Here is a 13,053-nt window from a genome sequence, read left to right on the forward strand (position 1 = left end):
GGTATTTGCCACAATGGCCAGCTTTGATAACTTCCCTTTCAATTCAGCATTTCCTTCAACTGTCTGCGATTCTTCTTAGCTTACCGAAACCAAAATGTGCTATGATGCAAACTGTTTTCTGTACCTAAAATTTAGGTTTTTGGTTTTGTTTTTTTTTAAAAAAAGTCTTTTGAAGTATATTGTCATGTAGCCCAGGCTAGCCTGGAACTTGTTATATAACTGAAGATGATTTTGAACTTCTGATCTGTTCCTGTTTCTACTTCAGGAGTGCTGGAATTACAGCCACGATCACCATGCCTTTTTTTTATGCAGAACTGGGGATAGAACCCAGGGCCTATGCTAAGTAAACACTTTACCAACTGAACTATGTCTCCAGCCCTAGTTTTATAAATGTCTTAAATCCAGGCACTGTGGAACACACGTGTAATCCCATACAGGGGAAACTGAGGCAGGAAGATTAAGTACAGTCTGGGCTATTACACTGGAGTACTGGGCTAGACAGAGCTACAGGGCAAGACCCTGCTCAACTGTACTCCCCACTGAAAAGGCATTAAAAGAAATGGGCTAACATAAACATCACACTTGTTTAATCCAAAAAGGCTTTCTCTAACATAGGCACCTCTGTGATCCCAGGAAAAAGATGACAGAGTTTAAGGACTGTCTGGAAGAACACAGAAAGCTCACAGAAGTCACACGCAAGCACAGTTGTTCCTTACAAATTCCGGAAACGGGAAAATGCCCGTTCCCTTCTGTACAAACAGGACCCTGGATCTGGAATTCCCCTGAGCAAGCCGGGGACCTCCAGGCTAAGCTCACCTTCCCCACTTCTTGCCAGGTAATCATTTCCTCCACACACAAACCTACCTCGAGATCTAGATTTCACAAAGTTAAGACTGGCCACTTCAGTGCAGCAGAAACTACTTCACAATGGTGGCTTCCGACTGCAGGCCTGGGTAAATGTTCCCAAAATAAACTAGTGGAGAAGAGTTGATGTGCCACTGACGACATTTCTTTGCCCCCATGTAGCCCAGGCTTGATTCTGAGCTAAGAATGACTCAGATTTCAAAGTCCCTCTGCCTCTACTTCCTAAGTACTGGAGCTGCAGGAACACTAGGCTTGCACACGGAATTCTTCCAAGGCCAGATGGGTAAAGATAAGTAGACAGCTGATCAATCCGTGGAAAGAACTGAATCTATCAAGACATTTGCAACTCACACCGGTTTTTCAGAGTAGGAAAAATGGAGTAGGAGTTAGGTTCCTAGCCTAATGTTAGACAATACAAGAGAGCGGGGAGCAGTCTGGAGAGATGGCTCAGCAGTTAAGAGCACTGGTTACTCTTACAGAGCCCAGGCTCAATTCCCACTAACCATACGGTGGCTTATGAACACCTGTAACTCCGCTTCCAGATCTGATACCCTTTTCTGACTTCCAAGGGTACCAGGCATGCACATGGTGTACCTACATTCATAGAGGCAAAACATCCATAAAATATAAATTTAAATTTTAGTGTGTATAATAAATTATACACATAAAATTTTTAATTTAAAAGTTAAAGTTAAGAAAGCCATGACAGGAAAATGAATGTGTAACTTGAAAGAAATGCGATGGGAAGTGACAGAAAATATGACTGTGGCATTAATAAGCTGAGAAGTCATACCCTTGACTCTCGGGTACCCATATATATATTCAAGGTAGAAAAGGCTAACGTGTCGTTATTGGCAAACTAATAAAGGCGGTGCTGTAATTTCTGAGCTAAATGATTAGTTTTCTGCTGAGTTTGTTTAGGGTTTTTTTCTTAATGTATGCATTTGCATGACTGCATGCAACGAATGTACAGAGACACACACAGGCCATAATAGGGTGAGCAATCCCTGGAGCAGTAGTGACAGGCAGCCGTGAGCCATCTGGCATAGGTATTAGTCAACTGACTCTGACACCTCTGAGAAGTAAGTACTCTCAATGACTGAGCCTTCCCTCACCTCCCAGGGGCTCAGTTCTTAATTGGAAAACATAAAGAACTGGATGGGTTGCTGGGTAATGCTTGTCACACAAGCCGGAGGTTCTGAGTTCAAATCCCTAGAACTGACGTAAAGCTGACACGGTATTGTGCGCATCTCATCTATAATCCCAGTGCTATGTTGACATAGGTGGAAGCAGAGACAGGAGGATCCCTGGAACCCTGCAGGCCTCCCAGCCTGGTGCAGCGAAAAGCCGAGAGACCCTGTGTGTCTCAGAAGGCAGAAAGTGAAAACTGACACCAGAGGCTGCTCTCCGACCTGTATGTGTACAGCTGTACTCTCATACACTTGTACCACATGAACAACACACACTCACACATGTGCACAAGGGTGTGCTTAAATCTCTGGCTAACACATGTTTCTAAAAGGGTTTGATGATACTGCACAGCTGTAATTTCAGAGCTTAAGAGGTTGCTCTGGAAGGACCTTTGGTTTGAGGCCAGCCTGGACTACATCATGAGATTCTGCCTCAAACAAAGTCTAAGACACCCAAACTACCTGAAAATAACTGAAATACCTGAAAGCAGTTATTTGATAAAACACTGATCTATCTGCTGACAGAAAACAACAACAAAAAAAAAAAAAACAATGAGATACGACTGGATAAGACTGTACAATTCACTAACTCCTAATGTCTAACAGGAGAGCGTCACTGGAAATGAAATCCGACTCTTCTACCAGTGTCAAATATAGGGCAAGTATGTAAACAAAGAGGTTTGCCAAAACTGTGTGACCATGACACACAGAGTTAAAGAGGCATACAAAGTTTTGATATTTCCTGAATCTAAAAATAACTCACAGGAAAGGGCTGCTGTTGAAATATTATGCGTCCCTCCCCCACCTTCTAGTTGTTTATGATCTTATCTGTAATATGACAACATAAAAACTGGTCGTTAGTGCAATTAATTTATCGTTTATTTTGTTCACTGTTTAACCACATTACTAAAATCTAACAATACCACCAGATGGTAAACACAGTCAGAAGCCTGCTAGGTCAGGTCTGCCAATTTATAGGACAGACGCCCTGTGCAGCTAACATGGAGAGAAACAACCAGCCCAAAATAGTAATCGGTCTTCATCATGACTGAAGTTATATAGATTAGTGAAAAAGAAACTATTCTGATGTCTATTTGCTTTATTTTTTTATTCTGTTTCTGGAAGACTTAAGAGATAAATACAAACTTGTTGAGGCTGAGATGTCTGGGCAGGTTCAAGGAACGATTCATATTTCTAATCCTACTTCTGTCTGGGTCTTTCAACGGGCTTCTCCCTCCAGAGTACCATTAACATGTCCTTTCCATGGTTATAAGAGCGGGACCCTTCAGCTCCCGAGAGCCAAGTCTGATCCTGTCTACTTTAAAAAACCTTGGCTCAAGTATCAACACATCTGTAAGGCTGTCTCTGTTTGCTTTTGTCATACTGAGCGCTGGACCTAGGACACCAGGTAAGCACTGAGTCACTGAACTGCACCACGGCCCAGAGTGATCCTCAATAGCCCTGTCAGGCAGTACAACCGTAATAAAAACACCATGTGCTGTAATCGCCTGTTGCCTCACTGAGGGGAGGGGAGGGGTCCTTGCCAGTAAACACTCAATTCACACATGCTTGCTATCCATGTGGGGCAGAGGGGGTGCGGGGGAGTCATAGGAGGGTTTACTAGATTACTTAGAAAAATCAATCCACTGCCATAATTTTCCAAGTGTCTATGAGAACAAACCAAGACGTCACAAGAAAAATCAGGAACGTTTCCAGGTAAAGCTCTTTCTTTTTCCAGAATCAAGACTCAGTTTCAAAGGGGGAAACCTCAGTATTTGAATGCTGTTGGCTGTGCTGGTTGTTCTACAGTTAGGTAACATCAACGATCCAAATCTTAGAACCTTCCCTATGAAACCCAAGCTTCCTGGATAGAAGCTGGAAAGCCACCATCTGTACCCTGTGAAACAGGGATGTATGTTGCCTGCTAACTGTTTCAGGGTTGTGAGGTCTGTGACACTCTGGGAAAGAGGTCTTACCCCAGCCCTGAATGGTGACTCAATTATAACCCTAACAGCCCAGCAATAGGAACGAGTATTGGCATTCAAAGAGTTTAAATACTAGCAAGATAGCTACAGCCATGGTGCCCTCCACAAAGGTTCCAGGGCCCCCAGTGGTCCAACATGGTGTTTTGGCAGGAAGGCAATCTTTCTTTTTAAAGTAGACACGAGCAGACTTGGCCTTCAGGAGCTGATGGGTTCTGTTTTTATAACCATAGAACAGGCATGTTAGTGGCAAGGTTTGAGGCCAGCCTGTGCTCTAAAGACTTCGAGGCTATCCTGGTCTAAAATCCCATCTCAAAAGAAAAATTAAATAAACAAAACAAACTGCCTCCGAACACTGGAACATTCCAGAGTGACTCACATCCTACTTCCAAAGAAATTACTTCTAAGACACAAGAGCAGTAGGCGAGTGGTGACACACGTGGTGACACATGTTTCTATATCCAGAGGGTCTCTTCCTCCCCCCTGCACCCAGAGCCCCCTCCTCATTCATCCTTCCAATGCTGCGGCTTCCCACCTCCTCTCTGTACCCTCTTCCCTCCTCTCTAGTCACTCACTCCTGCCTGAGCTCAGAAAAGCTCTGTTTACAGAAACGGTAGGGAGAAGAGAAGGGCTAGACATTATAAGAGACGAGGAAGTAAAGAAACCCTTTGCTTACTAAACAGCCACTCCACCCTTCCCTCCTTATCACTCGCTGGGCTTTAACACTGGCCCTGGCAGCGCTCGGCCAGGCCCCCTAATTTCCTCATTCCACAAGCCTGCTGAGTTGACAGCTATCCCTGAGATAACAGGAGCTCAAGCCCACCTCAGTCACAGCTTGCAGCTCATAGATCACACAGAAAGGCTAAGAAAGTTCACCTGGGCCTGGCAGGGGTGGCCACGCCTTGAATCCCTGCACTTGGGTCGAAGAAGCAGGCAGGTTCTATGAGTTCTAGGCCGGCCTGGTCTACACAGCCAGGACTACACAGAGAAACCCTGTCTGGAAAAACAAACAAAACAACAACAAAAACCAAGCCCTTGACCTCCATTTCCAACATTATTCTTTGGGGAAAACGATGAGTTACAGTTGTGAATTTTAGATTCTAACTCTAATCAAGATTTGGGACAGCCTATTATTTAAATATTTCCTGATAAATGACAAACAGATTATAGACCTGTAAATATTCCGATTTATAAAACATCTATTTTTTAAAGACGAAGACTGGCCTAACTCTGAATTGGTCAAACAGTTTTACTTATCCAGAATTTGGCTGCTTAAGTATCCAGACTCCAAGGTTAGTGAGACTCTAACCCAGAGCTCCAGAGCAGGCCCGGATTCCCTTCCCTGAGGGCTAAGACACCGTAGAACACTTTCCTGATGACGCTCAGAGAGAACCAGAACACCCTAGGCAAGTAAGTACTAGACTGTTCACCTACAGCCCCGCCAGCAGCCTGCATTTTGAATGACTTATTCCAAGTCACAGGGCTCCACTTCCAGCAAACAGACCCTCCTCTGGGGTTTGCACTAGACGATTCTCAGCTCTGTCTCTCGTTTACCTCACTTCCTCTTCCCAGGAAGGCTCTGCATTCTGCTTTCACTGACTAGTCAACTATAAAAGAAGCATTCTCTCAGGCTTTAGTTTATGGCTGAAGGCTTTGGATTCAACTGGCACATTTTAGGTCTCTCAAAGCCCATTGAGGACTCCCTGTTCATGGCTTAAACAAAACCTCTCTGTGGCAGTTGCCCACCCTCCACCAGGCTGTCCTTGACAGCCTGCAGCTTGTCCAATGCCACCCTTGGTTTCTTGTGGTCTCCAGACAGAGCCCTCCTTAGGAATCTCTGACCAGGTACATCAGCTGCCCATCTACATTAGCTGCTCTAAACCCGCTTCCCCTCAAGGCTGCAGGCTAGACAAATTCCAGAGGTGAGGGATCCACACGTGTCAGAGATAGGGGTAAACCCTCAGGACAGAAAGCTGAGAGTCAACAGGGAACAAACCCCAAAGCTCAAGCCTCCTGTTTCACGGGGAAAAAAAAAAGGATCCTAGCCAAGGATAGCAGTGTATCTAAAGAAACAAACCAGACTCATAACACACATGCACGCACACACACACACACACACATATAAAGGATGCGCTTAACAAAAGCATGATAAAAAAAGACCAATAAAGTTGCTTCATGGGTAGAGTACCACACATATGAAAACATAAATTCTTCAAATATTTGGATGCCAAGTCTGCCAAAATATTTACTCTAAGGAAGATGTCTGCATACATACTAACATTTAGGAATAGACATACAAACAAATTTGGGTCAGTCGTGGAAAAAAAAAAAAAAAACAGGCAAAGGAATTTAACCTTTTTATAGGTAAAAAGAGGAAAGGTAAAAATTGTGATAAAAAATACCAAGAGAGCATCTGAAAATGAATAAATATAACTCAAAACAATCTGCATCACTTGATGTTCTGACATGCTTGATGTCTTAGTCAGGGTTTCCATTTCTGCACAAACATCATGACCAAGAAGCAAGTTGAGGAGGAAAGGGTTTACTCAGCTTACACTTCCACACTGATGTTCATCACCAAAGGAAGTCAGGACAGGAACTCACACAGGGCAGGAACCTGAAGGCAGGAGTTGATGCAGAGGCCATGGAGGGGTGCTGCTTACTGGATTGCTTCCCCTGGCTTGCTCAGCTTGCTTTCTTATAGAACCAAGGACCACCAGCTCAGGGATGGCACCACCCACAATGAACTTGACCACTAATTGAGAAAATGCCTTACAGCTGGATCTCATGGAGGCATTTCCAGAGGGGAGGCTCCTTTCTCTGTGGTAACTGCAGCTTGTGTCAAGTTGACACACAAAACCAGCCAGAACACTTGATTCCTGTGCCATTCCATACCTAGTAGACTCCTTGTTCGGCCTTATATAGAATAGAAAGAGAGAACCAGAACTCTTCAGGACACTTAAAACTGAACATCATGCAGCCACTGTTAAAGTATCCGTGCTCCAGTAAATAACTCCCCATTCACTCACACCCATGCAAGCGACTGTAATTACATTTATTCGGGCACACGAAAACCAAGTCCCCAAAAGCCAACAGGACCTGAGAATAGGAAGGGGTGAACTTATTGGGAAGGAGAAAGGGGTCCGTGGGAGGAGAGATGGGGTTGAAAATGACAAAAATACATATGCCCATTAAAGAGATGGTCAAAGATACATAAATACTTTCAACAAACCAACACAGAGCATCAGACACATCCATAACAGCATGCCATAAGTCAGACGAAGCTAGAAGATGCAAGGACAGCGCTGGCTACCAAAGAGTTCCAAGTAGGAAGGGAACACTTCCTGCTAGGTAGCCATAGAAGCTCCTTGAAGCCAGGGACTGATACGCTGAGCCACTGAAGATGAGTAAAACCTCAGCGAGAGAGGTGGCATACATGGTATGTACACAGGAGAGGAAGACAACTGATCCCTGAATCTCCCTGGTATTACCTGAGGTCAGCAAGCAAAATAATGCTTAAAGGGTGGCAAGACCTGAGTGAGGGTCTACAGTATTCCAATGATGGTGCCTTATGGATTTCATATTTCATATGCATGGATTTCATAATTTCACAAACTTCACAGAATTAACCAACATCCTGCCTAAGTTTCCATGTTGGACTATGGGGGTCAGGGGTGGGGGTGTGGCTGGGACCTTGCAGAGGCCATCTTTGTAGTAGCTACCTTGCTACTACTCAACCTCTTTGAATTGGCTGCTAAAGCATTACAAGCTTGCAATGCAAATACCTGTTCCTATTGTCTGGCAAAGGGAATCTGAACCCAGAACTGCTTTCATCTATGGTTTCTCAATAGGTTCCTCAGTAAGTGATTTTCCTCGCTGCCGTCCTGCATCACAGAGTTGGTGGTGGAAGGCTAATTACAACGATGCGTGCCAAAGTGCAGGTCTAGCTGACACCCACGTATTACCTGCAAGGCTGATGTCTAGGATCAAGTTGCAGCTGGCCATCTGGAGCGTCGTAGGGCTCTTCTACTTCATACAGACTTGCATCAGTGTCCTCCACACTGCTGGAATTCTGCCATCCCAACTCCGGAGTGTTCCTTCCAGCCACGACAAAGGGCAAATTCTCATACTCTGGTATCTCCTCATAATGGCGGACATTTTCATACTCTGGCCCGAAGTTGCTTGTACTAGAGCCCTGATCAGACATGTGCCTGGACAGCATCCGGTCATCCAAAGAATCAGCCCTCTGACCATTAGCGGCACTGCTCTGGCCCCAGGATTTCACCTTTGGAGATTCCAGGCTGCAGTTTTCTGCAGAATATGCCTTTGTGGGCTTACTTCTCTTCTCTTCTCCTGTGGCCAAACCTTGCCAATCACTTTCAAGTCCTTTTGGCTCTCTAGCGAGCGGATGTCCCGTAGAGACATCCCCATGTTGGCAGCTTTTCGACCTAAATTTCTGAAAGTCGCTCTTTATGAAGCCAATGGACAGCTTCACGTTAATCAACTTCTTAAAAGCCGTTTTCTTCGGAGGGTCTTTGCAAGGCTTGTTACACCTGTCCGTATCCACGGCAGACAGGGATTTTGCTCTTGGCTTGGTTAGGGAAACGGAGGGCTCGTTATTTAAGGATAAAGTGACGCGTTTCAAGGCCTCTGGGCTCCCTGAAAAAGGTAGAATAGGATGAGGTAACTTCCACACTGGCTTCTCTGAAGTCGGGTTGGGCGTATCAAAGGGTGATGGTGATGTGCCATGGTTTGAGGGCCCCGGATGTTGGAGGTGGTTTCTGTGCAGACCTTTCTCCGCATTTGTCTCTTTACCTGAAGAGTTCTTTTCTACAAGCTCCTCCGAAGCAGCCTTTTTAAGCACCCCTGCTGCAGGCAAGCTGTGTCTTTGAGGTTTTTTGGGAACAATTCTGGAGGAGGAAGATTCCTTTTGTGTGGGAGGAGCTGACCCTCCTGGGTTGCAGGTAGCTGGTGGCTGGTCAGTGCAGGCTGATGTGACTTTCTTAGGCAAGCTCAAAGGCTGAGTACTGCACTGTGTGGAAGCAGTCTCTTTGTCCACAGCAGGTGCCACGCCAGAACCACTGCTGTCAGAAGTCGAACTAGAATCTGTATCTAAAGAAAGCACCCCTTTTCCCAAAGGAGGCGCTTCCTGCTGCACAGCTTTCTGCGAGCTGACGGAGTCCTGTCTGCCACTGTTGGAATCCCCCGTCAGTGCCTGCTGGTTTGCTGGCCTCACCTCGTCCGCTGGTCCCTGGTTATACAAAGCATTCTGATGAAGAACACTGACTTTATTGTTTTTCAAGCTCTCCTCCAGGAGACAAGAAGAGCCATTGTTTGAGTTGCCTGGCCCTTCAGCGCTGTCACCAGGAGCATCTACATGCTTCTGGCGACGGAGACGGGCAGCTGCGTGTGTCTTTCTGGGCTTGGGAGTTGGAAACTTTGAGGTATACGGTAGTAAGTGGATTTCTAAAGGACCGAGACCTTTGACCTCTGCCTTCTGACTAGTTCCATCTGAACCCACTCTTTTGTTCTCCAGTTCACATGCATCAATGTGACCATGGCTCTCTACACTGCCATCTTGACAAGACTTCAGAGTCTGAGATTCATCCCTATGAAGTGGGAGGGGGCAGTTGTGATGAGCGGGAACTTTTTCAAAGCCGGACAGGGAAGATGATGTATCTGCAAATTCAATTCTCATCTGTCTGGTACAACTATGGTCACCATTCACTTCTGGTTTTTTTGGAGCTCTGTTCCTCCTTGGGGAACCACAAGGTGATCGCTGCTGCGTTAGAACCTCTTTGAGCTTCTCTTCTAAGATGCTTGCCTTTAAAACCACACCGCTCTGGCCCCGGCACTTTTCGCTGCTTGAATCCCAGCTACTCCCCCTCTTTGAGGACTCACCATTTTTACTATTCTCTACATTTTCCTTCATTCCCAGAGGCTCTAAAATAAGCTGCCGTGCACACAGGGTTTCTCGAGTCCTAGGTTCGTGAATATACCCAGAACTGGAGGAACACGTTGGTAAAATATAATCACTGTGTGGATCCCTGACATCTTTGCAATTAGACTTGCCAGTGCTCTCAGGTAATTCTGGCTCCTGCTCCTCCAGGTTCAAAGTAGGCTTCTTTGAGGGTGGATGCTTAATGTCTTGAACAACTGAGTTTGTCGGGACTTTTGGTTTTGGCGCAATTGCCGGTTTGGTCTTCTTCGTTAACCGTGGAACACTAGCACTGCCAATGTCCGGTTTAGGTGCAATAGGAGGGGGAGGTGGCTTATTATTGGTCCCAACTAACTTTGGCTTGGGAGCCAATGGTGGCTTCTTAAGCTCTAGAAAAAAAAAATGTAATAATTAGATGATGAAGTAGATAAAACACAAGAAACAAAACATTTTTCCTGTTTTTATTGTTTTCTGTGACAAGGTCTTGCTATAAAACTCTGGTGCTGGCTTGGCACATACAATGTAGCTCAGGCTGGTCTTGAACTCACAGCCATACACATGCCTCTCTACTGCTGTGATTACAGGCATGTAACACCATGCTCTTCGAATCACATTTTCTAAATTTTACTTATTACTACACAGGTTACGTTATCTTATACAGTGATCATTATTCTTGGAAATTCCTGAAACTGTCCTTAATTAAGTTCTAGTGTAACATAGCTTTGCATATACTGTGCATTTCTTAGTTAATCTCTTAGTAATTATCCTCTAACTTTGAATCACTGGCTTTTATTTAGTAACCCTGTATAGTATCTTCAGCTCATCCACTGAGTATTAAGAGTTGTCTAAAGTATGCAACTCTCAAGTTTCTCACATCAATAAGCAGCACTATTCTGTGATACAGACAAGAGTGTCTACTTGATAGAACCCCCCCAAAAAAAAACATTTTGGAAAATCACTGTGGAAATCAGACATTTTCTACCTAACCTCCCCCCACCACTCCCAAAACACTGCAAAGTAAATTCTTTGTTGTTAACTGAGGTTCATAATAAGGTTGGTATTTCTCTGTCCCAGGATCAACTGGGAATTTCATATTTCTTTATTTATCACATGCCCAGGCCTGGCCCAAGATCAAATGATTGGAGAGTATCTTAAGATACAATCCGTACATTTGTATTTCATTTCCCGTAGGCGATGGATTATGTCTTTTACCCGTCACCAGTAAGTACTATGTGTTTGTGGGCTTTGTTTCTCTGAGCAAGGGTCTCATTACATAAGCCAGGCTGGTCTCATGCTCACAGCCTTCTGCTTTAGTGTTCTGGGTGCTGGAATTACGGCCTGCACCATCTAACCCAGCATTAAAGGATGACCACCAGTTCCAATGTAGTGACTCTTCCTCATCACATGCCAAATATACAATGCTGTATTTGTGTAGGCCAACTCTTAGTCCATATGAACTTGACAACAGGACCCTAATGAGGGAGCTAGAGAGATTGCTCTGTGCCTAAGAGCGCTTTCAGTTCAACTCTGAGGGGCAGAGATCAGTTCCAGCACCCACATCAAGAAGTTCATAACTTGTAACTACAGCTCAGAGGGACAAGATGCCCTCTTCTGGTCTCCACAGACACCCGAACTCACATCTGAACATATATTCAGACACACATATACACAAACAAAACAAAAGCAAGTCTTTTTTAAAAGAAAGACCCTAATAAATATAAAAATGATACAGAGACTATATTTCTCTTAAATTTCCTTAGAACTTGCTACCCAGAAGGGACTTGAGTTCAAACACATTTTATCTTATACTTCTTAAATTATCTTATACTTCTTCAACAGGATCTAATACTTAAAAAAAAAAAAAAGCTTCTTTATAAAACAATCTCAAAATATATGATGCACAGACTGTTTGACAATGTTGCTTCATTTACTTGCACACACAGAGGCTTTGATATTTCATTTGGTGTTGATTTTATTTTTAACAAGGGAAATTAATCATAACACTTGGGAAACTATTACACAGAATTGAGTAAAAGAGAAAAAAAGCAGGGTACTCTACTTCCTTTTCCTAAGCAACGAGAAATTTCCCAAACTCTCATATTATATGCACAGACAAGATTTTATAACAGACACATTATAAAACTCAATTCCTTAGGAATAAGATTATTGTAAGGCAAGCAGTGAATTTCCAAAATAATACAAATTCCCAAAGCAGGGAGTTTCCAGTTAGCTGTCCAATACACACCTTGTTAGCCTGAGGGTTGGGTCTTGTGGGTTTTGGCAGAAGCCTAGTGATAAAGCTTGCAGAAATAGTATATTAAATTAAATTCCCCATCCATCAAGACAAATCTTCAGGCAAAATATATATGCCTAAGGACTTGTCCCCTGTTCCCTTCTTATTCAATAAAAACTGACAGACTGTCATGCTGATTTCATTTCTGTCATTCTTAGAATGTCCTACCTCTGGGATTTTTCAAAGAATTAAAAATACGAGTTTTTTGGGGTTTTTTTGTTTGTTTGTTTTGGTTTTGGTTTTTGTTTTTTGTTGTTGTTTTTTTTTTAAACAAGATGAAATAAGTTCTGGAGAACAACTACTACAACGTTCTTAACATTTCTGAAACGTACACTTAAAATCAGTTAAGATGCCTGGGCATTAGTGATGCATGCCTGTCACACAGTGCTCCGTACTCTGAGGCAGGAGGATTGTTGTGAGTTTGAGGCTAGCCTGGCCTATACAGTAAGATCTCTCCCCCCAACCCTCAAAAATGAGGCTAGGAGGTCCTCTTTTACCATTAAAAGGAAACTCCGGCCAGCTACATGGCTCACCAGATTACGGTACTTGGCACACAAACCTAGCAACCTGAGTTCAATTCTCAGAAAGGTGGGAGGAAAACTGTCTCCACCAAGCAGTTCTCTCTCATCTTCATGTGCCCCCACACACACCCAAACACACACACACACACACACACCCAAACACACACACACACACACACACACACGCACTAATAATAATATCAATTTTTAAAGGTTTATTTTTTATTGTTTTTATTATTTTTTAATTGTACAGATACTTTAATTT

The 13,053-nt window shown here is 43.9% G+C and overlaps 1 protein-coding gene across 1 annotated transcript in view; it reads right to left on the reverse strand.

Moving 5' to 3' along the window:
• Window positions 1-13,053, reverse strand: part of Fgd6 (FYVE, RhoGEF and PH domain containing 6) — a 108,825-nt gene that overhangs the window by 90,919 nt on the left and 4,853 nt on the right. Inside the window, exon 2 of the mRNA XM_021204981.1 lies at window positions 8,002-10,363. Within this exon, the coding sequence (XP_021060640.1) occupies window positions 8,002-10,363 (2,362 nt within the window). The remainder of the gene's footprint in view (window positions 1-8,001; window positions 10,364-13,053) is intronic.

Source organism: Mus pahari, chromosome 9, assembly GCF_900095145.1.
Source record: "Mus pahari chromosome 9, PAHARI_EIJ_v1.1, whole genome shotgun sequence".
In the NCBI taxonomy this organism is placed as follows: domain Eukaryota; kingdom Metazoa; phylum Chordata; class Mammalia; order Rodentia; family Muridae; genus Mus; species Mus pahari.